This window comes from Embiotoca jacksoni, unplaced genomic scaffold (assembly GCF_022577435.1).
Source record: "Embiotoca jacksoni isolate LCO1_2020_lvr unplaced genomic scaffold, fEmbJac1.0.p SCAF_23, whole genome shotgun sequence".
NCBI classification, from domain to species: Eukaryota; Metazoa; Chordata; class Actinopteri; family Embiotocidae; genus Embiotoca; species Embiotoca jacksoni.
Genome location: NW_027185374.1, coordinates 10,121,028 through 10,144,576, shown reverse-complemented (window position 1 = coordinate 10,144,576; position 23,549 = coordinate 10,121,028). Strand labels below are relative to the sequence as shown.

At 42.8% G+C, this 23,549-nt stretch overlaps 4 protein-coding genes and 1 non-coding gene across 5 annotated transcripts; all 5 read left to right on the top strand.

The window, feature by feature from the left end:
• The first annotated feature begins 75 nt into the window (after positions 1-75).
• On the top strand, positions 76-2,082 carry prkrip1 (PRKR interacting protein 1). The gene has a single exon (XM_069158643.1). It carries the CDS (start codon positions 238-240, stop codon positions 805-807), a length of 570 nt encoding a protein of 189 aa, XP_069014744.1. The 5' UTR covers positions 76-237; the 3' UTR covers positions 808-2,082.
• Positions 1,344-1,678, top strand: LOC138203776 (small Cajal body-specific RNA 13). The gene has a single exon (XR_011178741.1). It is a non-coding gene; the product is annotated as a small Cajal body-specific RNA 13 (non-coding RNA).
• A 2,223-nt stretch (positions 2,083-4,305) lies between the features above and the next one.
• On the top strand, positions 4,306-13,697 carry clmnb (calmin b). The gene is made up of 8 exons (XM_069158642.1): positions 4,306-4,403; positions 5,669-5,752; positions 5,862-5,954; positions 6,075-6,301; positions 6,414-6,607; positions 6,951-7,033; positions 7,464-8,992; positions 12,911-13,697. The coding sequence occupies exons 1-8, from the start codon at positions 4,368-4,370 to the stop codon at positions 13,035-13,037; spliced, it is 2,373 nt and encodes a 790-aa protein (XP_069014743.1). The 5' UTR covers positions 4,306-4,367; the 3' UTR covers positions 13,038-13,697.
• A 438-nt stretch (positions 13,698-14,135) lies between these two features.
• LOC138203722 (alpha-1-antiproteinase-like) lies at positions 14,136-18,720 on the top strand. Its single transcript, XM_069158735.1, has 4 exons — positions 14,136-14,953; positions 15,262-15,529; positions 16,703-16,850; positions 17,016-18,720. Exons 1-4 carry the CDS (start codon positions 14,167-14,169, stop codon positions 17,202-17,204), a joined length of 1,392 nt encoding a protein of 463 aa, XP_069014836.1. The 5' UTR covers positions 14,136-14,166; the 3' UTR covers positions 17,205-18,720.
• Positions 18,721-20,398: 1,678 nt separating this feature from the next.
• LOC138203637 (alpha-1-antitrypsin homolog) lies at positions 20,399-22,899 on the top strand. Its single transcript, XM_069158641.1, has 5 exons — positions 20,399-20,435; positions 20,676-21,318; positions 21,466-21,736; positions 21,935-22,082; positions 22,270-22,899. The coding sequence occupies exons 2-5, from the start codon at positions 20,685-20,687 to the stop codon at positions 22,459-22,461; spliced, it is 1,245 nt and encodes a 414-aa protein (XP_069014742.1). The 5' UTR covers positions 20,399-20,435; positions 20,676-20,684; the 3' UTR covers positions 22,462-22,899.
• The last annotated feature ends 650 nt before the right edge of the window (positions 22,900-23,549 follow it).

Genomic DNA, 23,549 nt, shown 5'->3' with positions numbered 1-23,549 from the left:
ATTGCATCAGTTACACAAGGAAGGCTTTTCAAACTGACGATTTAATAAAAAAAAAAAAAAAAAAAAAAAAAAAAAGAGAAAATGACATATCAATATACGAAATCGTGTTTTCCTTTCTTAAGAAAAAGTATGTATCAAAAATGTATTTAAAAAAAAAACTTTTCAGGTTACAGAAGTCCTTAAAAACTTCCGGGGCAACTTGGGCAAAAAAGGAAGAAGACGGTGACGGTTTGAAAGATGGCGGCGCACACACAGAAGAACAACAAACCTGGGAAATCTGGAGGTAAAGAGGCTCAGCCTCTGATAATCGCCAAAACTCCGGCGGAAGAACAGCGGCTGAAGTTGGAGAGGTTGATGCGGAACCCGGATAAAGTCGCTCCCATCCCGGACCGGCCGAAAGAGTGGAACCCGCGGGCTCCGCCGGAGTTCGTCCGGGACGTGATGGGCTCCAGCGCCGGAGCCGGCAGCGGGGAGTTCCACGTTTACCGGCACCTCCGGCGCAGGGAGTACCAGAGGCAGGACTTCTTGGACAAGATGGCAGACAAGGTGGACAAGGACGTGGATTATCTGGATAAAGTGGAGCTGAACAAGCAGGCGGCCGAGGACCGCACGGCCAAGCGCCGGAAGAAGCGCGACAAGATGAAGCGGAAAAAGCTGCTGGCGAAGAAAGCGAAAGTGGAGGCTCAAGACAAGAAGGGAGAGGACGCCGAGGAGAGCTCGGAGAGCAGCGAAGAGGAGGACAAAGAAGACGGAAGAGAGGCTGAGGATGACGCGGAGGCTCCGAGCTTCATCATGGGGAAGAAATGAGCGCGTGATGGATTCTAGACTGAAACGTCACAGAACAGATTCAAAAAAGCAGGAAAACCTTTGGACACCTGATGGAGAGCGAAAGAGTCAAATTGATCCAGTCCGGAAAGATGACAACATTTATCAACAAGGCCTTTTTTTTTTTTTATTACCGGCAAACAAACACACTTTCAGACACTTGTTGGTTTGTTGACTGCAGGATTTTAAATCGGACATTCAGTGTTCAGACGCATTTGTGATTCTGGGAAAAAGAAAAAAAAAAAAAAAAGAAAAAAAAAAAATCAACTTTTAACTTGATTTGATTGTTGAGGATCTTCTTATTTTTTCTTTTGCTAATATCGTGTTTTTTTAGTTTTTTTTTTTTTTTTTTTTAAATAAAAAAGAAAAAAACATGAAATTTCAGGTGTTTTTATTGCAAAATTTGCTTTTCTATCGTCATCACCGCACATCGTTGGCGGCAGCTAGGTTTATGAACAACTAAGAAACACAAGTAAGTACACTGTTAGTGACCCGTGATCCTATTTTACCGTTCCTGCCCTTTGCAGCCTTGTGAAGTTGCCACCAGGTGAAGACCGTTGCTTGTGTGGGCACAACAAGGTTGCAGAAAGCAACTCAAAGAATGAAAAGGCGTGACTTCTGGAGGCTCAGGAGTTTCACGTGCGATGTTCCTTGCACAGGCCCCCCCCTCCCCCCTCCTCTCCCCCTCTCCCCCTCCCCTCCCCCTATTCCCCTCCCCCTGCTTTCCACGGTGGTGATGGTCCCGTTCAGTAGCTGTCACCGTTCTTGAGGCAGGCAGAGCAAAACCTGGCAGCAGGATATTGTCTGAAACAGGGGAAGGGCTTCCTGTCAGACACTGTCAGTTGTCACAAAAATACATTGGGATTTTTGGACACCCCCCCCCCCCCACACACACACACACACACAAGTAAAACACAATAGATGATGTTTTCACCTCACTGTTATCGATCTGTCTTTAGAAATTTCTGTTTTTCAGAGGCTGCCAGCTGTGCAGTTTCTCTCCTGCAAGATTTATATTGACTCGCAGCTCTTTTTGCATCTGATAATTTATACATACTCTGAAGTTTCCACTGTGGATTCAGGCTCCTTTTTAAAAAAAAAATGTTTTTTATTAACCCTTCCTCCTTTGCTCCGTACTGCAGATTAAAGTGATGTGTTGGAAATAAATTCAGTTTGTGTTGTTTCTAAATGAAACTTGTAACAAAAGTGGATTTACAAACATTTTTGTTTTTGAGAAAATTGAGAGTTCCTGTTTGTATAAATACTCTTAAAATGATTAACAATGTTTCTCTTTGCGTTTTTTAATTCCTGCTTTAGTTCTACAGTGAGCCAACAAGTTTACAGAGTGAAATGTGTCTTATGTTGGCGACAGACCTGTCCGGGGTATAACTGGCCTTTTATCCAATGTCAGAGCTGCCGTAGACCCCGGCCTCCCCGAGACCCCGCACAGGGTAAAGTGGGTGTTGATGGATGGATGAAAGTTACAGACCAACTAATTTAAAAGATCCACAATACAAAAATATCAGCCAAGTTTGTCCAGTTGGACACAGAAATATAAACTGTTACACAGTACAAACCACTTGCTTATAATTGTAGTGTTGTCTTTAGTAAAAACTTTCCTCTCAGAAGAAAAAGAAAAGATACTTTCTTGTATGCATCAAAATGGCAGCGGTGGTCTGATTCTTAAGTAAAATAGCACACAGACAGAGTCCTTTATAAAATGCAACACTTTTTATGCAGCGGTGATGCTTTTCAAAATATTGCAAATAATTACACATTAGTCAAGCGTAAGCATTTAAACATTTTATTATCTCTGATTAAGGTGGAGCAGATTTGAACTATTTTTACATACTGTTTGTCAGTTTAACAAAGTGTTTTATTTCAGCACTTTATCTTTTGTTTCATATGTAAAATCTGCTAAGTAACAGCAAACCAAACCTGTTTAAAAGAGTAAGAAGTTCAATATTTGTTATATTTCCATCATTCTTTAACGTGCTGATTACTTTTTCAATTATAGATTTATGGTTTGGTCTTAAAAATGTCAGAAAATAGTGAAAAATGTTGCTGAAAGACCAAGATGTAGCCTAAAATCTCTTGTTTTGTCCCGACCGAGAGTCCACAACCAAACGATATTCAGTTTATTATCATGAGGCCTACAGGAACTGGAAAACAGTCAGTTTTGGGAAGCTTGTATCAGAGAATGTGAGCATTTTATTCACAAAAAACCCCTCAAACAATTAATAGATTATAAAAACTAATTGACTTTTTTTCTGTTGATCAACTTGATCAATGGACTACCGCAGCGACGTGAGGAAATGTTCTTTCACACATTCTGTTAGAATGTAAAAGTGCAGACATTCACTCAGAAAATGTGAATTTAGTCAAAACCCTGGATACCTCTGCTCAGTCCTGTACTCTGTAAGGTCGGCATGCTCAGAAGAAATCAGTGAATCATTCTATTATGTGAAGTCACTTCTGTAACCTGACACAGTAATCCCAGCTGATTCCTTCATTTTAACATTAAGGGCTGCACATTATAGTATGTGACCGCCTCCACTTAGTCGGTTTTATGAACCGCAGCCTGCCAATAGCATTCAGGCTGAGCTGTCTCGGGGGAGTGGCCCTCAAACACCTCAGAGGGAGGTTTCAGCATGTTCGGGCAGGACTCTCTGCTTCTCTTTGCATATTCTTCATCCTTATTTAGTAACGAAACCGCAGAGCTCCTCTTAACTGCTGACATTTTCAATTGTTCTCATCTCCACAATGGATCACGAGCAGAGTAGCTGTGGTTAAATGAGAATGCAGGACGACTGGGATTTGCAGAGGAGATCAATGGGAGAGCTCAGTCATCGATTTGAGCAGCTTCAAGGTACAGTCTTATGGTGGTGTGTTTTACCGATCCATAATAGGAGTTATATCGCTGCGTATACTGCTTACTTTTGATAAGAAAACACTCTACACACACATGAAATGGCAACTATTCCTCTTTTCCCTAACCCTTTGTAAGTAATTTTCCAAGTAGGAGTCTTTGGCTTTGTGGCAACTGATTGCTCAACCATTTCATATGTCTTGTATTAGTTGATGGCTTCCTTCTAAACTCTGTTTTGTTGAGACTTGTATGTAAAATATCTGATAAAAAGAGCTTAAAGATATATTTTCTGTTGCTAAATTTCTCAATATTATGACGTATTTTGGAGTTAACACATACAGGCATTTTCCCATGTTCTGGCTTAATGCTTATCATATTCAACACAAACTCTCCCGTGTGTTAGAAGCTTTTGAAACTACTCCTGTGACAAGGCCAAGGTCCTGTTTTCTTTTCCCCAGATGGGAGGAAGGCAGTGCAGAAGAGAACCTTCAGCAGATGGATGAATGTGTTTCTACAGACAGTAAGGCCCAAATCAATACAGTTCTAATCCACACTTTAAAAAATAAATAAATAAATGCAGTCACCAGTGAGGGTGATGTTTTGTTATTCTCAGCGCGATCCTCCAGTCGAAGTGCACGATCTGTTCACAGACATCCAGGATGGCAGAGTACTCATGGCCCTGCTGGAGGAGCTGTCTGGCTGCAAACTAGTAAGACTCCTCAATGAATGCAAAACCCTTCATGAGCTTTTAGGGATTTGTAACTTTTAAAATTGTAAAGTGGATGCACTCTCCAAAAACTAGATAATGTCTGACAGTGTCCGTGTATGTGAGTGGAAGTATCAAGTAATATCTATGGATCTATGTTCTTTATCATACTTACTTTGTCTAAATAGAATTGCTTCACATGGTGATTCAATCTGTCCCTTTTCTTTCTCTGCTCTCTCTTTCACATTTCACCCATTTAAACCTGCAGTTTGGAACTTTTATCTCCCTTGTCTGCCATTGAGAGTATTTACAAAAACACTGTTGATACGATCCTTCATAGGCACCACTGCAGCATACTTTGTCGCTACTGTTGTGGCTGTAAACTGTGGATAGATTGTGAGTAAAGGAAATAAAGGCCATTATAAAAAGTCTAGAAGAGCTGCATGATTTATTTCCCATTCAAGTTAGCTTGTGGACACTGAAAATTAGCCTGCTTGGGTGGTGGACGTTTCTGGTGCTCATGTCCTACCCTACAGAGCACGCTCAGTTGGCATTCATCTGTCCAGCGTGGAAATATCTCAACAGACACCAGATTTAAAACTCTATAATGTGAACGACAGAGATTTATCCAGCACTGATGGGTTTAATCAGCATTGCGTGTACTCGTTTGAATGTAATAGATGTTACATGTTTGTAAAGGTCCAGCACTTTAAGATTTAACATCTTACATTTTTAGCCAAAGGGCTCTGACATCAACGTGTGTTTCCTCACAAGATGGCACTCCCCTTCCCAACATGCAATGCAGCAGTACTTCTCTTCACATTCAATGCACAGTTGACAAATTTGATGCCAAATAAAATATATTTAAGAAAATAAAGAAATAAAATATATGATTGTTCTGGCAATTTCTTCATATTTCAGTTTCGATCAGATCCTTATTTTAGAGACATGGGATCAATGAAACCACTTCCAAAGACTCTGACTGTTGATGTTTGATACCACTCTCATATCTAACCCGAACTTTAAAGCCAGCAGCCAGTTAGCTTAGCTTAGCACAAAGACTGGAGGCAGTGGGGAGACGGGTAACTTGTCTCTGCTTAAAACTAACAAAATCCATCTTCTCAGCCATGAACTAGGTGACCAACGAAAAAATGACTTTTGTTTTTGCACAGAGCTTGTTTACTGTCTTGATGCGAGGCCAAATGAACTGCCTGCACTTCATATTTACTGTAGAGGATAAGCGTTCAACCTGTAATTTCTTACGTTAGCTTTACAGGTTTAGGTCGTCTTCTCATCGCATTTTCAGACTGAACAACATCTCCAAGGCCCTGTCTTTCCTGGATGATAGACATGTGAGTGTGTTTGCTTGTAAATACATTTTGACATGCGTTTCACTCTCGTTCACTTTGGAATGCTGAATAACTAGACTGTGACTGATGTCTCCTCCCTCTTGTCTCCCAGGTGAAGCTGCTTGGCATCGATGCCTCCGGTATCGCTGATGGCACGCCATCTGTTGTTCTTAACCTTGTCTGGAGCATCATCCTGCATTTCCAAGTAGGGTTTTTTCCCCATCGTCCATCAATCTAATGTCTCGTTGTATTATCTCGCTTCTTGCCTGAGTGTTTGTCTTTGTTGCTGACCTTACATACACACCTCCACTTTACTCCAACACAGATAAAGGAGGTGACGGGAGTCCTCCGCAGACATTTATCTTCTAGCCTCTCCTCCTTATCAGGGAGCAGTTACCCGTCCGGTGGTGACCTTTCACCCCAGCCAGATGTCACCGGCAGCTACGACTGCAGCACTCTGCCGAGCAAAGGCAGAAAGGCTGCCAGGGAGCCAAAGTATCATGGGAAAGCAATCAAGACGCTCCTGCAGTGGGTCCAGAGATGCACGTCGAAGTGAGATCCAGTCGCTTACAAAATCCTTTTGGTCACGCTGAACCCAAGCGTGTATCTCTACAACTACGATGAGTGTAGTAAACTTCAAGTTATGTTATGCATGTGTTTGCAGGTATGGGGTGAATGTCCGTGACTTTGGGAGGAGCTGGAGGAGCGGGCTGGCATTCCTCGCTATAATTAAGTCCATAAGCCCAGACTTGGTTGACCTGAGGGAGAGCTTGTGCAGGGAACCAAAAGAAAACATCCAGCAGGCCTTCATGATAGCCCATCACAGTTTAGATATACCACCTCTGCTGGAGCCTGAAGGTAAGAGTGTCCAGAAAGCAGTGAGTGCCTCATTCCTTTCATTTCATCATGCCTTTCTGCAAGATACAAGTTACTTTGATGGAACCTACTGTATTCTCAGTGCTAAAGGCTCACTGTGGTGTAATGATACCACCTATTTAAGCATGTAGGAATAAATCTGAAACTTTAGTCTCGCTGCAGATTAATCTACCAGTAAGCAGCAAAGGTCAGTTCTGTGTGTTCACCGTGTTTATTTTGTATCGTATCTTTATCACGAGACCTCCAGCTGGTCCTCCAAAAACAGGAAGGCCTCCATATTAACAGTTTGTTTAAGAATAAAAATGATTTGTCATTACCCCCACAGACGTGATATGCACTTCACCAGACGAGCAGTCCATCATCACCTATGTGTCCATGTTCCTGGGGCTTCTTTCAGGCACAGATGAGGTCAGTGCACTATTTGACATTTTGAGAAATACACCTTTTTTGCATTTTTGCGATAAGAGATAGATGAGAAAACTGAAACCACTCCGTGATCTGTCTGTAAGCATCAGCCAGCTAGCTTAACTTAGCATAAAGAGTGGAAACAGAGGGAAATAGCTAGTGTGTCACTGTGTGGTTTGACATTTGTGGTCAACGGTCCCAAGGTTCGACACTTTAATGAGGTCATCTATTTTATCTTTATTCATGCCATATGCATGTCATTTGCTTGGTATAAACAGACCCAAATTTAGTGGGGATTGTTTCCAGTCGTTGCATCCTAATAGGCGTAAACTATTGGTGCAGCCTTCAACCAATCAGCATTGACCAAAATATGACAGATAATGTGTGCCAAAACTCTACCTCTCTACTAAATTACACATGCTTTATATTACAGGATCATACAACAGATTTTCAAGTTCCTGAGATCCCCAATTTGGGATCACTAGAGTCAGTCAGCTTTGGAGAAACTCTTGCTGATGATCCAGAAGCCAAAGCTTTGCTTAAAGGCTTGGAGAGGAGCAGCGAGCAGCTTCTGTGGAAACGGTGGTCCAGGAGATCTTCAGGGAGCGCTCGTGCCACCTCACCTCACACAAACAGAGCAGCGACCTCTGACCTCTCCTCCAACAGATGTGACCAAAGCATCACCGTGCAACCTGCGGGCAGTGCTGCCTCCTCACCATTCAACAAACAGAAAGGTCAGGGTCGTAGCGTTTTACAGCCACCCAGTCCGCTGGAAGCGGTCGTTGTCAGCCAGGAGATCCAATCGTGGATGGAGAAGGGTTTGGATCAGAGTTTCGGAATGCACGGGGCGGATGAAAGTCACTTTTCCTTGAGCTCTGACGAAGGAATCTACAGCTTGTCGGTGCTGGACTCGGATGAGGAGGATGCCTACAGCTACATCCTGGATCTGAATAAAGAAGTCTTTCAGCCTTTCAGTCAGCTGAAAAGGCAGGTGCCAAAGGTGGAGGAGGAAACAGCGGAGGAAATGAATGAAGAGTCCAGGCATCAGGAAGCAAATGAGATGTTTAATGGTGGTGGGTGTAAACATCAGGAAGGTGATGCTGTGCAGAATGGAGACATTGATCTAGAATCAGCAGTCGGGGCTCAGTCAGGGGTTCACAGGAAGTTTGATTTGGACAACACTGATAGTTGCACTAGAGAGAACACAAAAAACACAGCGCTGTTTTACTCGGAGCCTGAAAGTAGAACCAAAGAGGAACGCGAAGAGGAGAGCGTTTTTGAGTGGCAGAGTAATGATGATTATCATGAGGAAGAGAGGGAGAAGTATACGGAGAGGGTTCGATTGGAGAAGGATGGAGATGACAAAAGAGAAGATGATGCAGTGAAAGCAAAGATTTTTGAAGCAGCTAGTTGGCAGAAAGATGTCAAGAAAGGAGGTGAAAGAAAGCTCTCTGAAACATGGGGACAAGTGAGTGAGCAAGATGAGGGAGAAGATTTGACAAGGTTTAAGGAAGGGCAGGATTTAGGGATAGCAAGCGAAGAACTGGGTGTAAAAGAGGAAGAGAGGGGAAATCAGCAGAGTGCGAATTTAGAAGGTTTTACAGGAGGAACAAATACAAAAATCTTAATTGACGGTGGTGCGTTTGAAGCCAGAAGGAGAGTTGACACAGAAGAAGAAAGTGACAAGAGAGACAATGCTGTCAAACTGGATTCAACCAAGAGTAAAGATGGAGAAAAGATGGAGGACACAGATGAAGAGATAAATTCAACAGATTTTGTTCCTGTTAAAACAGCTGATGGGAGGAATGGGGGACTGGAGATCAGGAGGCAAAAAGACCTGACAGCAACACCAGACCATCCAAGTGAAACTCCAACAAAACATGACACCAGTGGACATGTCGAGAACTATGATGGTGATAATCACTGGACTCCTGCCTGCAGTGGAACCTCTCAGACGTTCAGGTACTGATTTATCAGTGAAAATACAACTGATTGTTTACCAAACCTTCAAATCAGATTCAGATCTTCAATTTCACGCGCAAGCTACCAGAAGCAGCTCCATGATACAGCTCACAACCTGATGAAGTTTTGTCAGCTGAACCATCACAAGCAGAATTTAAGTAGCAGAAGCTAATGCTGTTGGTAAAGCTCAGTGAATTGGTTGCAGCTTATTTACAGCTAACTTGATGTTTTGCAGGTGAAGCAATATTCTTGTATTGCAGTATAAAGATAGTTAACCCCAGTAATATAGTGTAATTTTATGCTAAATATGGATTTAAAGTGGTATTTGTGCTGACACAACCCTGCTTTGAAAGTTCACAACAGCAGAAGTAATGTAAAGTTATGGTTTAAAAATCTTCAAACACTTTGCTCTCTCTCTGTGCGACATTTTAGGATTTAGACTTACGGATGACTTCGGAAAAAGTATTGCTAGCTAACACAAATTTGGCCGGACTTGATGGATTGTTGTCATTTGCAGCTACTTCAAGAGCACACACACACACACACACACACACACACACACACACACACACAGTGCTTAAAGATGCTGTAAAGTAGAAATGAAAATGAGTTTTAAGTTCATCACACCACAGAAGTATGGGTTATTAACTACCCATCCAAATTTGAATGAAAAAAAACACCAACAAGTTTGTTAAATTAGGCTTTGAAATCGTGAGAAAATCATCAGTCCTCTCTGCTCTGCGACTGGGGGGGCGTGTCCTGAAGGAGCTGAAGCTCCGCCCACTCCCTGGAAGGTGTTCAGTGTTCTGTAGGACAGTCCTGTGGCTGCAGTTCTTTTCCCCACTAAGCGGTCCGTTTGACATCCAACCTCTCTGTGACTTCATGCATGATGTCCCACTGGTACTCTGTCTCTCTGGTGGACGGAGCAGCCTGCTTTGGGAAAACACAATAGAATCAGAATTTATTTGTCCAATGAGTGAAACATACAGATGCATATAAATGAAGCTTGTCCCCCCTGATCTGTAACACAGGAGTAAAACTGGACACCAGAGACAGCAGACAGTGAGTCTCCAACTACTTCTAACCACCTGCATTACAATAGTGGAGATAATAAGAGCGGAGGAGTTGATTTAGTTCTGTAATGACTGCAACATGCACAAGGCTGCATTACATCACATGTTAATTCATTATATCACATCAATTCAAACTTTGAACCTGCTCAGGTCAATCTGACAGTCTTTCGGGCTCGTTTATCCGGACCGGTACCGGTACATGTAACAGAGAGGGTCAGTGATTGTAACGTTACACCGGAGTACAAAAACAACAACCCTCATTAATCGTGAGGACTAGATCTCCTCTGGTCCATGTTCACCATCACCCCGACATATAAAATACAGAGTTGCATATATTATAGTTTCCATTTTCCTCTGAACTCCGCTACGAGCTCAATACAAACTAATTAGCACATTAGCTCTCATTTCATGAAAATAAAGTTATTCTACACAGAGTAAAATCACGTTATCACGTTAGGTTTGCACCGCGGACTACATGCAGCAGAGTTACTGTGGAAAAGTTATCTAGTATAATTATAACAAGCACAGAACTTATGCTGAGTGGTGAACTGCTGGCGGCAGCGGGGGACCCTGCCGGCGGCGGTGGACACGGTCGGCGGCGGTGGTGTCCACCGCTACTGGCGGCGGCGGACCCTGCTGGCGGCGGCAGACGGTGCCGGTGCGACCGAGAGATGAACGGCCGTGAGGGTGAAGCTCGGTTCGGCTCCGCGCTGCAGGAGAAGCGGTGTGTCCGTGAACTCCGTCTGTCTCCGGTGGAAGTTGGTGAAATGGTCCCTGCACAGGCGGCTGTTGGTGTTAATCCTAACGTCTCCATCAGCGTGGCTCTTGACAAAATCAATCCACCTCTTTTTCCTTTCTTCCTCAGTAGGAAATTTAAATGGCGATGCAACGCTAGTTTGGAGGTTCTTGCTTCCAGGAAAGATGAACTTGCAGGTGGAGGGAGACATCCTGTAGCAGCTAGCTGATGTACAATAACTATCTGACTACCAGGAGTAGAACTGAAGTCCAGTGGGATGACCTCTTATGTAAATGAGCTCCAGGCTTTCACCGGAGGAGCCATGCAGAAGGTTATATAAACTGGCTGTGATCTGACACAGATAGGTTGTTGTGAGGTAGATAGGTTGTTGTGCGGTAGATAGGTTGTTGTGACATAGATAGGTTGTTGTGACATAGATAGGTTGTTGTGAGGTAGATAGGTTGTTGTGACATAGATAGGTTGTTGTGACATAGATAGGTTGTTGTGACGTAGATAGATTGTTGTGAGGTAGATAGGTTGTTATGATGTAGATAGGTTGTTGTGAGGTAGATAGGTTGTTGTGATGTAGATAGGTTGTTGTGATGTGGATGGGTTGTTGTGACGTAGATAGGTTGTTGTGAGGTAGATAGGTTGTTGTGACGTAGATAGGTTGTTGTGAGGTAGATAGGTTGTTGTGACATAGATAGGTTGTTGTGACATAGATAGGTTGTTGTGATGTAGATAGATTGTTGTGACATAGATAGGTTGTTGTGACATAGATAGGTTGTTGCGATGTAGATAGATTGTTGTGAGGTAGATAGGTTGTTGTGATGTAGATAGGTTGTTGTGAGGTAGATAGGTTGTTGTGATGTAGATAGGTTGTTGTGACGTAGATAGGTTGTTGTGACGTAGATAGGTTGTTGTGAGGTAGATAGGTTGTTGTGAGGTAGATAGGTTGTTGTGACGTAGATAGGTTGTTGTGAGGTAGATAGGTTGTTGTGACGTAGATAGGTTGTTGTGAGGTAGATAGGTTGTTGTGACGTAGATAGGTTGTTGTGATGTGGATGGGTTGTTGTGACGTAGATAGGTTGTTGTGAGGTAGATAGGTTGTTGTGACGTAGATAGGTTGTTGTGAGGTAGATAGGTTGTTGTGACGTAGATAGGTAGTTGTGAGGTAGATACAGTAGGTTGTTGTGATGTAGATGGGTAGGCTTTTAGCCCCGCCTAAACAAAACCTGAGCTGAAAACAGGTGAGAAACTGTTCAACGGTCTAACTCCACATTTCAGTGCGACAAAGTTTTCTAGCTTTGCACATGCTTTCAGCAACTCATTTCACACGTATATAATGTACTGAGAAGCAAATCATGGAATTTGCTTTACAGCATCTTTAAGATGTGGTCATTCCTGTGTTTCAAAGGTCTCCTTGTATGTTATCTGACTCTGAATATAGATGCTCCTAGCTATTCCTTTTTCTATGACATTGGTGTTTTTGGGTTAGGGCTAGAGTTGAACTGGATAACATCCACCACTTCTTACATCAGCTCAGGTGTCTATGGCTCAGAAAACAAAAGAAAGCACCATCCCAACTCTTTGTGTCACTCCTACCTCGGCCTCATGTATACCACTTTCACCTCAACTACGATTTAGTCTGAATGTTGGTGTAAACCTGACATTTGTCAACTATTTCACTTGAGATTTTCCTCTCCTTCCAGTATCTCTGTGTTGCTTTACTCCTAACTAGAAACCAACACACGGAAAATGGCAAACAGTGGGTCAATTAGGAAGGCATGTCTGCTTGTTTTTTTTTTTTATTTTTTTAATTTTTTTTTTAATTTCACTCTTTTGCAAAGCTTCAGTCACTTTGATGCCAATGCTCACATGCAGATGTTCCACCAAAACAAGTTCCTCCTGTCACTCTTTTGCAAGAGCACCATCATGACATCCTGGTCGTAGCACCACCCGAGGCGATGGTGTTGGGGATGTTTGGGAGTGGGGTTTGTTGTAGAATCAGTTCATTTGATTTGTTTTGTTGCTTTAATATAACTTTTAAACATTGTGAGTGTCACGTGCCTAAATCTAACACCCCTTTGTTTATCTGCTTTTCAACAGCGAGCGAGGATCCATTCTTCAATCTTTAGCGACCTCTTGTGACATAACCCCATCAGAGCTGGAGATGATCTTTGTCCTGTGGATCCTCTTCTACTGCTGCCTCATCTTACCTCAGATGAACCTCTGAGTCCTCCTGCAGTGCACCCTTCTTGTTAAGATATGCTTATCAGCCCAGTTTCCACTAATAAGCCAAACAAGGACACCTAGGGCCCGGCTGACTGTTTATCTGTGTCACTACATTTCCCTCAAGGCAACATTTAACGATTATGTTTGCTTCTTGCTGCCAACAGACATTTCTTGTAACAACTTAGGCTACAGTTTCAGATAAACACACAATGCTGTAATTCCCATTATTACACAGATTTGCAGCTGCCTGGTGTTACACTACACATTATTATCAGACATGGTTTGTCCAAAGCACTGTCTTCTAGCCAAAACACTCTGTTTATTGGACTGATTTCCCCTGGAAGATTTACTCTTTTTAATTTTTATTTGACGCAGCCACATGGGGGCATCGCAGCACCACAGCAGCAATCGTCACAGACACGACAGACCGTCTATACAGCATTTCGGTGCCTTCTGAGAATCTCATGACCTGCTGTTTATTTAGAAGCTGTATTGACATGCTGAGATTAAGCTGATGATAATTAATGAGCACTTTGACATTTCGCAGACTCTCACTGTGCCACTTGTGGCTCAGAATGTATAATCTGTCATTGTTTTCATCTCAAATATACTGTATGATAGTTAAAGCTTATTATGAGTGCAGGCTTTTTTTATGACTTTTTGTGACTATGTGATATAAACAATAAATCATTTATTTAAACTGCGTATATGTTCAATTCCACATGATAGAATCAGGCCTGTAAATACTGTATTTGTAGACAGCTCGGACATACAGTAGGAGGTTTTCATATACTGTCTGTTTGAATACCACAGTGTGTACACCGTGAAATGAGAGCAAAACAAAAGTATGCATCAGTTGCATAAGCGTTCAAAATCCATGTTGACCAGAATGTGTATGAAAGGGGGGAATGAGTGTGCCCTGTCCTCTGTCCACCAAACACACATTCATCCCTGCTGAAATTCAAAGAAACTAGAAACAGTGTTTGCTGAGAGCTCAACCCACAGGTCAAAAGCTCAGCCCCGGAGATCGATGGACTTTCGAAACCACCACCACCCCCGCACCAACCTTTGAGAACAACACTTCCCCAAAGCAAGAGTTTTGGCCGTTTTTTCTGCGTGCTCCAGCCAGGATGGGGAGAGAAGCAGCGATGATGTCTGTTGTGTTTGGTTGTGTATGTCTTACAGTGCTGACATTGTTGACGTGTTCTTCGGCATGCAGGTCAGTTGCACCAAAGCCTGTGACGGTCTTCAGCTGGCCTCTGCGAAGGGAACGAGAGGCCAATCAGCAGCAGCAGCAGCTCAACACATCAGCCCTAAACACAGCCTTGGCCTTTGGACCTTACCATGCCCTGGCCACCAGAACCGCTGCTGAACCTGGGGTCCAGCAGCAGCAGCAACGCAACATCTTGTTCTCACCCTTGGGCCTGGCGTCAGCTCTGACTCTGCTGTGCCGAGTTTCGGGGTCTGACAGTCGGAGCCAGGTCCTGGAGGCCCTGGGGATGGCATCCAACTCCACAGAGCAGAGCGTGGAGGCCACCATATCTGCTCTCACAGATCTGCAGCGCAGCCTCACTCTCCGGGAGGGAGGGGATGGAGGTGGGGTCCAGGAGGCAGAGTCTGAGGGTGGAGCCAGGACAGATGCTGGGATTGGTGGGGCCACTGAGGGAGTGGATGCTGGACATAGAGCTGATGCAGGTGATGGAGAAGGGAATAAAACAGGGACTGAAGATGGCGGTCACGCTGGGGGTCAGTTAAAAGTGTGGAGCAGCCTGCATGTTGATGGAAAACCCTCACTAGACTATGAGAACTTTTTATCCACACCTGGACCCGCTGCCTTCAACACGAGCTTCGAGACGCTGATAAAAAACTTGCAAGACTCGGACAAACTTACACTCAACAATTATGTGTATTTCAAAGGTAGCTCCTTGTTGTCTAAGTGATGAAAGTTGAAGTTTTAATTATGTATATTCATATTCTTTCAACACATGGTTGGTGTACGAGCAATTAGACAGAGGCATCACTTTATTTCGCTGCATAAAAGAAACACAAAAACATTAAGGGGAAAATTAAATGAAGGTTAATTTAAAATACATTACAAAATGTATAATTAACACACAAATATGGGCTCATTGTATCAATGCAATATATTGAGCATCTGCATTTTGGCACTTTCATTTTACATTTCATCCATAACATGTTCCCTTTATTAATGACACGTGAATCAGGTCTTCAACCATTTGAGCGGCACCACACGGTGCTACGGAACTTCCACCTGAATGCTACGACCAGCGTGGAGGTTGCCATGATGTTCAGAGACGACTCGTCTGCGATGACGATGCTGTACGACACCAACTGTTCGGCCACGGTCGTTCGGCTGGCCCACTCGCAACGCCTGGCCTCTCTGCTCCTGCTTCCCAAAGCCGAGCTGCAGCCCCTGGAGGATTGCCTCTCCGACAGCCGCATGAGCTTTTGGCTCAGCAACCTGAAGCCGGGGTAAGTGGGGAACCCAGATGGTTGAACAGGAATGAAATGCAAACAAGCGACATACTCTCTGTGATGTTTTTGTGACTGCTTGTTTGGACTTTTGTGTCAACTGCTCCGGAATGACGACACTTGTACCATTGTGCATCCCTACATGAACTGCTCAAAGTGAATGCAGAAGAAAACCTTCAAAATCAGCAGCAGCAGTTCAATATCGTGACTATAAAGGCTGAGCAACTAAAATTTAAGAGACATTTTCATCTGATTATATAACTATTTACACTCAAATATCTACTTCTATCAAGCCAAATTGTGTAACACACTGATTAGTCCACTACTGGATATCGTGTCAGTTTCACATTTTGTCTCGCCCAAGCGTGAAAAGTAGGTGCCTGAGGTTTAGACACCAAAAATTACATGTTTGGAAAACATTTTGCTTTAAAAATTAGCATTATGTAGGTTAAATAAATTAAATATGTTACGATGTCTGCTGAGGCTAGAAAATTACTTTCGTTAAAAAGAAACCAAAGGATGAATTTTGATTTCTCACAGACTCCCAACATGGTCTCCTTACGAAGACTTTATCACTATTACTATGTCTCGTGACTTCTTTGATGCCCTGTGAATGAAAACATGTTGATCATACATGCGTGTAATTTTCATGCCTCAGCGAAGCAAAATGTGACACTGACTTGGTATCCTCTACTGAACTATGCTTTGGCGTGATACTGGGCTGTTACATTGTGTCCCAGAAAGAAATCGTCCCTACAAAAACTGTTAACAGTGAAGTGTTGCCGTGATGCCATTCACCTCTGTTGTTTTTGTTTTTGTTGTTCATCTATGCTCAAATTTAGTAGTGGTGCATTCATGGTGGTTTGAATATGAGCATATTGATACAAAGATTAGCATGACTGTGTCCTTTTCGATAGACGTCATCCATAAACGGCTTATTCCTGAGTCTACAGTAAATTGAGCAACTCTCTGTCTCACCCTCTCATTGGTCCCCTGCAGTCGCTCGCTATCTGTTGTTTGGTAGCATGATGAACAACGCTGAGTAGTTTCTAAGTCAGCAATAATTACTGCTCGCTATTCACCAGTGAGGGAAAGCCTGCACTACGAGTCCCACAAGGTGTAACAAGACAGCTTAGAGCAAATCCATTAACACATTGATTGTTGTTTTCACAGGCGGGCAGAAATCCGTTTCCCAAGGTTTCAACTCAGAAAATCCTACAGTTTAGAGAGCCTCCTGAGGAATGCAGGGGTATCGTCCATTTTCTCACAGTCAGCTGACTTCTCTGTAATATCACAGAAGAAGACGCTGAAACTCATTAAGGTGAGGCGAGAACCAAATATCCTATTATACTTTTTGAAATTGGAAACCCACAAAACTATCAGGAAAATATTCGAAATTTGTGCAACACAGATGCTGAACTGTACTTTTCTCAAACACCAACTCCCTAATCTATCACTGCTGCTGTTTCCGTGTCATTACACTCAGGCTCCTCATGAGGTTATGCTGGAGGTGGAAGAGACCAAGTCAGAAGACCGGGGGAGACCTGACATCATGTTGGACTTCTCCATCCCCCCGAGAATAACCTTTGACAGACCCTTCATGCTTGTAATCTATGACAGTCTCACAGGGCTCGTCCTGCTTATCGGGAGAGTTATTGATCCCACAGACGGCTAGGCTAGAGTCAACATCACATTTTTTCTTTTGCTACTGATATAATAAGCTTTGGTTTGAATTTGTCCCTGTAGTATAGCCAATCATTTTTGACAACAAATGCCTTTCCAGCAATTTCACTGAAGTTGCAGAGGGAGTTTTGTTTTTCAAACATTACAAGATGAATTGAGGTTTATTTCCCCATTTTCACAAAATGATGAAAAGGCATTTAAATGGCAGCAATTTATTCCCATGACTCAATCTCTGCTTTTCCTGCAAAAACATAAAACATTTTTCCTCCATTACAAAAGGATCTTCTCTTTTTGTCATTTTTTTTTTCACTCTGGAACCCATTTCCTCCTTTAACATCTCTTTATCGTCTTATGCAATTATTGGAAATTGCTTTGCAAGAGCATTGAGGCTTACTCTCCGACACAAAGCGAAAACACTCATATAATAGTGTCACATTTTCACACTGTGGTTGGGTTTAGTAGCTCTGGGATATTAGCTCATTTTTACCTCAGTCAGAAAGCCTGGTGATGAAGTGATAAATGATATTTAGCTTTGCGAATAGAAGATTGTGTGATCACTGGCGTAAATATGGACGATGCAGAACAGGGGCCCAGAAGCTCTCGGGGGCCCATGCTCTGCCATTGGGACCTCTCATGCATTCATTGTTTTACTGCAGCTATACGGCACCAACATTTGGTGACACTTGAACAGGATTGCTGAGATACCTCAGCATACCCGTCCCTGTGTTGTCCACAGAGCTCATTCTTCAAGTTCAAGTTGATAAAACGTTATGTGGGGAGCAGAATGGGACAAAACAGACTCAGCTGATTGGCTATAGTCCCGTTAGACAACAGCAGAGCCAGGAGTTTGGACTTGAGCAGTGTTCTTAATAACTTTGCTGAGTACAAGGTCCTTAGAATGAACTTCTAATTTGTGAGTACAGTTTCTCTTTGCTATAGTGTGAGATCAAGGATTTAAAGTGGACCTACTAATCTCACCTTCTGGGTGTTGTTTTTAGTCAGGAACTCCACTAAAGTACCTTTCCATGATTCACAGTTAAAAAAAAAAAAATCCCTATATATCTTATATATATATATATATATATCTTATATATCTTACACTGGTCCTTTATCCAGGCCCTCAGTTCAACCCACTTTCTTTTGATTGTCCAGGGAGATGACAGTGCAGCAGCACTCAGTGCTTGTGACTGACGCCTCTTCTTCTTGCCGGTGTGGAGTTACGGAACTTTAAACCTACTAAATAACATAATTTCTCATTCTCAATTGGGAATTATTTAATTTAATTTCATTTCATTATTTGAATCTTCGGCCACTTTTAATATGAATATCTGACATTATAACATCATACATTTATGACAGAAAACACAGTAAAGCAGCAAAGTCCTCTATGTTTATGGCAATGTGATTGTTACCTCTCATGAAAATGTGCAGCCACTGTAATCTGTCTGTGATAACACTTTGCCATTGATGATGAATGATGAATTCAATAAATGCGAGTGATTGTGTGAGCAGCTGCCATCATCTATTCATTCCTACTATGTAGGCCTGTAATGAACCGCTCGGTTTTTCTTGATGGCTATTTGAACTGTGCTTTTTGACATACTGTGTGAGCTGTTTCAGATGTTTGATAGTTGGAGAAATTCAGCTTCGGTGGTTTGAGTCTGGGGCAGGCTGTTAGATTAGCGTTGAGAAATTTGACGTTACGGCCGAGCTTTGATCAGCTGCTGTCCGGTTTCCAGGGTGGCAATAGCATGGTGAGCCTCTCCATGGTGACATAGCAACTGTCTGCTTTGCAGTTGTTGGTGTGTGTGTGTGTGTGTGTGTGTGTGTGTGTGTGTGTGTGTGTGTGTGTGTGTGTGTGTGTGTGTGTGTGTGTGTGTGTATGTCTGTGTGTGCTTGTATTTGGGGCAAGGGAGGGTGCTAATAAAAAATATTTGCAAGGGGCCAGTTATGTTACACTGTTGAGTTTGATGAATAGAACAGCAGCTCTATCAGAAGTCACAGAAATGTCAGCCTGTTAATCAGGTAGAGTCCCAGTGACTCTTGGGAGCCCCAAGTTTGTGAGCCATTTGAAAGAGTGTAGGGTCCACAGAAGGACACGCCCACTTCAGGCAGTGATTGGCCACATGTGCAGAGGTGAGACAGCAGGTAAGGTTTGAGCTTCTTTTTGGTATTTCCAGCACATGAACAACCAAAAGATTCTTTATGAATTGCTTTGAGGAAAGATTGTATGACAATTTCTGGATAAAATAATTAAGCCTGCAGATAAGTTGGCGGGTGATGTAGTCACGTGCTGCGGTTATTTCCGGTCAGTGCAGAGTCTTACCATGTAAGAGCACTATTTGTTAGTCCATTAAGGGAAGTATGTATATGCCACCTACGAATGTGGCATAAACAGTGTAGAATCCAAAATGCTTCCACACTCTTCTTCGCAGATTCCTCCTGGGCTTGCCTCACTAGTGTCCTCCGTTATTTATTAATTTAATTTGCTATGAGGTCAAGCTGATGATCTTTAAGAGAACCATCTGAAGGATCACAAAACTTCAAACAATCTGTGGTACTTATAGATTGTGAATTGTGAATTTGACCACATCATTACAGTCATCCACATTTCAGATAAAAAGTAACTGCACAATAGCTTGTAGCATATGAGAGATGTGATGTCATATACGCCTGTGCTCCAATCAGGCTTTCGCAACACTTCAATCACAATCAGATAACAGTTGGTGGGTTGTTTAGTTGCTGTCAATCATATCTAATCAAACAGTCCAGATGAACTGAGGTGTGAGAATCAACTTTAAAGTTGCTTAGTTAGTCATCGATATTTCATGTTATTGAGAAGAACTGAGATTTGATGGCAACATTTAAGGAGCTTTAACTTTACGTCAACACTTCATGTTGGGATGAGAGAACAGATCTGAAGTAACATGCTCCAGTACAACTGATTAACTGCTACATGACTGAGAATAACTTAGACATGAATTTGCGTGATGCATTATAGACACATTCTCCCACATTTTTAGAGCAGTCCATTATCTCACCAGCGGTTCTTTACCCATGCTGTGTTGCATCAGTGAAGATAGGCCGATCTCTCTTAGCAAAGGACAGAGGAGAGAAACTGGTCTTGGTTAATCTTTGACAAACTGTCAGCTGACTCCCGGAGCTCCTGTATATAAAGGAGGACGTTTTTGACAAACTGCCTGCAGCAAATAGGACATTGAAGGTAAGCACATCACTTTAATGAAATATGCTCCACAATATTCTTAAGAAAACTATTTTTTTGGGTAAAAATTTTGTTTGGATGTGACAAAATTTGTAATAATTTGGAAGTTTAAACCTGTCTAGATGTTATTATAAATGTGTCCTGTTTAATTTAGAGATATTAACCCTATAATTCCTTTTGTTTATGATTAAATTAGACCTACTCTGGTCGATCCTAACTGACTTGATTTTCTCTGGACAGGCTGTAAAGATGCGTGGTATGTTTGCTAGCTGTGCACTCGCAGCACTGCTGCTGGCTGTAGCCTGGGCAGACCACGACCACGACCACCACCACCAGGGCCACGACCACCACCAACAGGGCCATGAGGGCGGCATGAGCTGCCACAAACTGTCCTCTCCCAATGCTGACTTTGCTTTTGCCCTCTACAAAAGCCTGAATGCCAAGGCTGCTGCTGGAAAGAACATCTTCTACTCACCGCTGGGCATCTCCACCGCCCTGTCCATGCTGTCCACCGGCGCCCGAGGTGACACTCACACCCAGATGTTCTCCAGCTTGGGCTACGGCGCCTTAAACCAGATGCAGGTCAATGAAGCCTATGAGCATCTCTTCCACATGCTCGGCCACAGCCAGGAGACCCAGCAGCTGGATGTCGGCAACGCTCTGGCCCTGCGCTCTGGTTTCAGTCCTCTGGATAAGTTTCTGAAGGATATCAAGCACCACTACTCTGGTGAGACCATCAACGTCGACTTCACCAAACCAGACGAGGCTGCAGCTGAGATCAACAGATACATTGCCAGTAAAACTCAGGACAAGATCAAAGACATGGTGAAGGACTTGGACCCGGAGATGGCCATGGTGCTCATCAACTACGTGTACTTTAGAGGTAGGACACATAGAGACACTGCATCTATGCAGGCACATTTAATCATCTTAATTAAGGTATTAAGGACAAAGAACCAGATTTAAATCTAATATTTCAACATTTTTATCTTTGTAATCCTTCGTCTCCCTCCTCTGCTGTCTCGTACAGGACAGTGGGAGAAACCCTTCGATGCTAACATGACAGAAAAGGCCGAGTTCAACGTGGACGACACCACCAAAGTTCAGGTGGACATGATGAAGAAGTTGGGACGCTACGACTTTTATCAGGACAGTGAGAACCACACCACCGTCGTCATGCTGCCGTACAAGGGCAACACCTCCATGATGATCGTGCTGCCCGACGAAGGCAAGATGAGCAAGGTGGAGGGCTACATCAACAAGGAGTACATCCAGCACTGGCACAACTCGCTCTTCAGGAAGTAAGAAGAGAGGGATTTCTTTTGCATCCTCAGGCCTACAGTTATGTTTGTGTGTCACAGATGCTTTAATAGTGTGGGCAGGGAATGGCTTGGCATGTGTTGGGTTTTTATTCTAAAATTAGTACAGCTCATGTTGCACAAACATGTCATCTGTATTTCCCACTGATTCTGACACTGGTGATTTTCTTTGTTCCTCAGCAACATTAATCTTTTCATGCCGAAATTTTCCATCTCTGCCGAAGCCTCTCTGGTTGACACACTGAAAGAAATGGGAATGACAGACGCTTTTGGAGACAACGCAGATTTCTCCGGCATGTCTGATGAGGTCAAGCTCAAAGCCTCAAAGGTAGGATCTGCAAAACATGACTTCACATTTTCTGTTATGTTACCTGAAAGCTTTATGTCTGTTTAATGGCAATTACTCATGGAAGAGCTGACTCACACATACATAGCTGAAGGGCCATCCAGCTTTTGCACAGTTTTTTCAGACGTTTCTAAATCCGACTTGACGCTGACTGTTGTCTCCTCCACAGGTGTCCCACCAGGCCGTGCTGAGCGTGGATGAAACTGGGACGGAGGCAGCCGCCGCCACCACCATCGAGATCATGCCCATGAGCATGCCCGAGACCATTGCGCTCAACAGACCTTTCATGGTATTCATCCTGGAGCACTCGACCAAGAGCATCCTCTTCATGGGAAAGATCAACAACCCCACAGCCATGTAAAGATGCTCTGTGTGTCACATTTTCCCGCTGCAGCAGATTTTTTAGTAGCTTCAGGACATTTCATCTCATTTTTACCTCTGCATCTGAAAACACTGTGAAGGTGATATTAAGAGCACCGGGGAAGTGATGAATAGAGAATAGCTTGATGAATGAGACAACAGATCTATCTTCAAGTAACAGAAATGTCAGTCTATTAATCTGTCTGTCAGCGTGACACATTTATCACCATTTGTCATCTGAACCTGGCAACGTCTCCACATGTCTGATTACATCATTATATATCATATCCAACTGACTGTTTTATATGATACAATGAACCAACAATCAGCCGATTTATCATTTGAAGCATCGACGAAGTCACCAAGCCAACTTGTTATTGTACTACTGCTGTTAATACATGGTTCAAAATAAAGTGAAATAAAGACTTCTCAAGACAAACTGGCATTTTATGTTTTCAGTCTAATTTTGGGAGCCAATTATCTCGGAGTTGAACGATTTACACCAACTGTTTTTTTCAGAATATACAGGACATTTGTCACAACATCCGGGAATGCACAATATATTACATTATTGGCTGGTATGTACATAAGAAAGCTGAACTGTGGCTATGATTTTGATAATGGAATTTCAACTAATAGTTAGGACTAATCGAGCAGAGACCTGCAAACTAGAGCGCCACTTTAAAGCCGGTTCGGAGTGGTTATTTTCTGCCTGTCTCTTTCTGTCCTCTGCTCTCTGTTTTTGTTACCATTTGCATGAAGAAGAGGTTGCATTTTTATGAGAACCATCTGAAGGATCACAAAACTTCAAACAATCTGTGGTACTTATAGATTGTGAATTGTGAATTTGACCACATCATTACAGTCATCCACATTTCAGATAAAAAGTAACTGCACAATAGCTTGTAGCATATGAGAGATGTGATGTCATATACTCCTGCGCTCCAATCAGGCTTTAACAACACTTCAATCACAATCAGATAACAGTTGGTGGATTGTTTGGTTGCTGTCAATCATATCTGATCAAACAGTCCAGGTGAACTGAGGTGTGAGAATCAACTTTAAAGTTGCTTAGTTAGTCATCGATAT

What these genes read in the sequence shown, in the direction of transcription:
- prkrip1 (XM_069158643.1), top strand. Translation starts at nt 238, where the DNA reads ATGGCGGCGCACACACAGAAGAACAACAAACCTGGGAAATCTGGAGGT.
- LOC138203637 (XM_069158641.1), top strand. Translation starts at nt 20,685, where the DNA reads ATGCGTGGTATGTTTGCTAGCTGTGCACTCGCAGCACTGCTGCTGGCT. An exon ending in CAACTACGTGTACTTTAGAG is followed by an intron (nt 21,319 to 21,465) that starts GTAGGACACATA and finishes TGTCTCGTACAG; the next exon opens with GACAGTGGGAGAAACCCTTC. An exon ending in CACAACTCGCTCTTCAGGAA is followed by an intron (nt 21,737 to 21,934) that starts GTAAGAAGAGAG and finishes TTTGTTCCTCAG; the next exon opens with CAACATTAATCTTTTCATGC.
- LOC138203722 (XM_069158735.1), top strand. Translation starts at nt 14,167, where the DNA reads ATGGGGAGAGAAGCAGCGATGATGTCTGTTGTGTTTGGTTGTGTATGT. An exon ending in CTCAGCAACCTGAAGCCGGG is followed by an intron (nt 15,530 to 16,702) that starts GTAAGTGGGGAA and finishes TTGTTTTCACAG; the next exon opens with GCGGGCAGAAATCCGTTTCC. An exon ending in AGACGCTGAAACTCATTAAG is followed by an intron (nt 16,851 to 17,015) that starts GTGAGGCGAGAA and finishes CATTACACTCAG; the next exon opens with GCTCCTCATGAGGTTATGCT.
- clmnb (XM_069158642.1), top strand. Translation starts at nt 4,368, where the DNA reads ATGGCCCTGCTGGAGGAGCTGTCTGGCTGCAAACTA. An exon ending in GTCCAGAGATGCACGTCGAA is followed by an intron (nt 6,302 to 6,413) that starts GTGAGATCCAGT and finishes ATGTGTTTGCAG; the next exon opens with GTATGGGGTGAATGTCCGTG. An exon ending in TTCTTTCAGGCACAGATGAG is followed by an intron (nt 7,034 to 7,463) that starts GTCAGTGCACTA and finishes TTTATATTACAG; the next exon opens with GATCATACAACAGATTTTCA.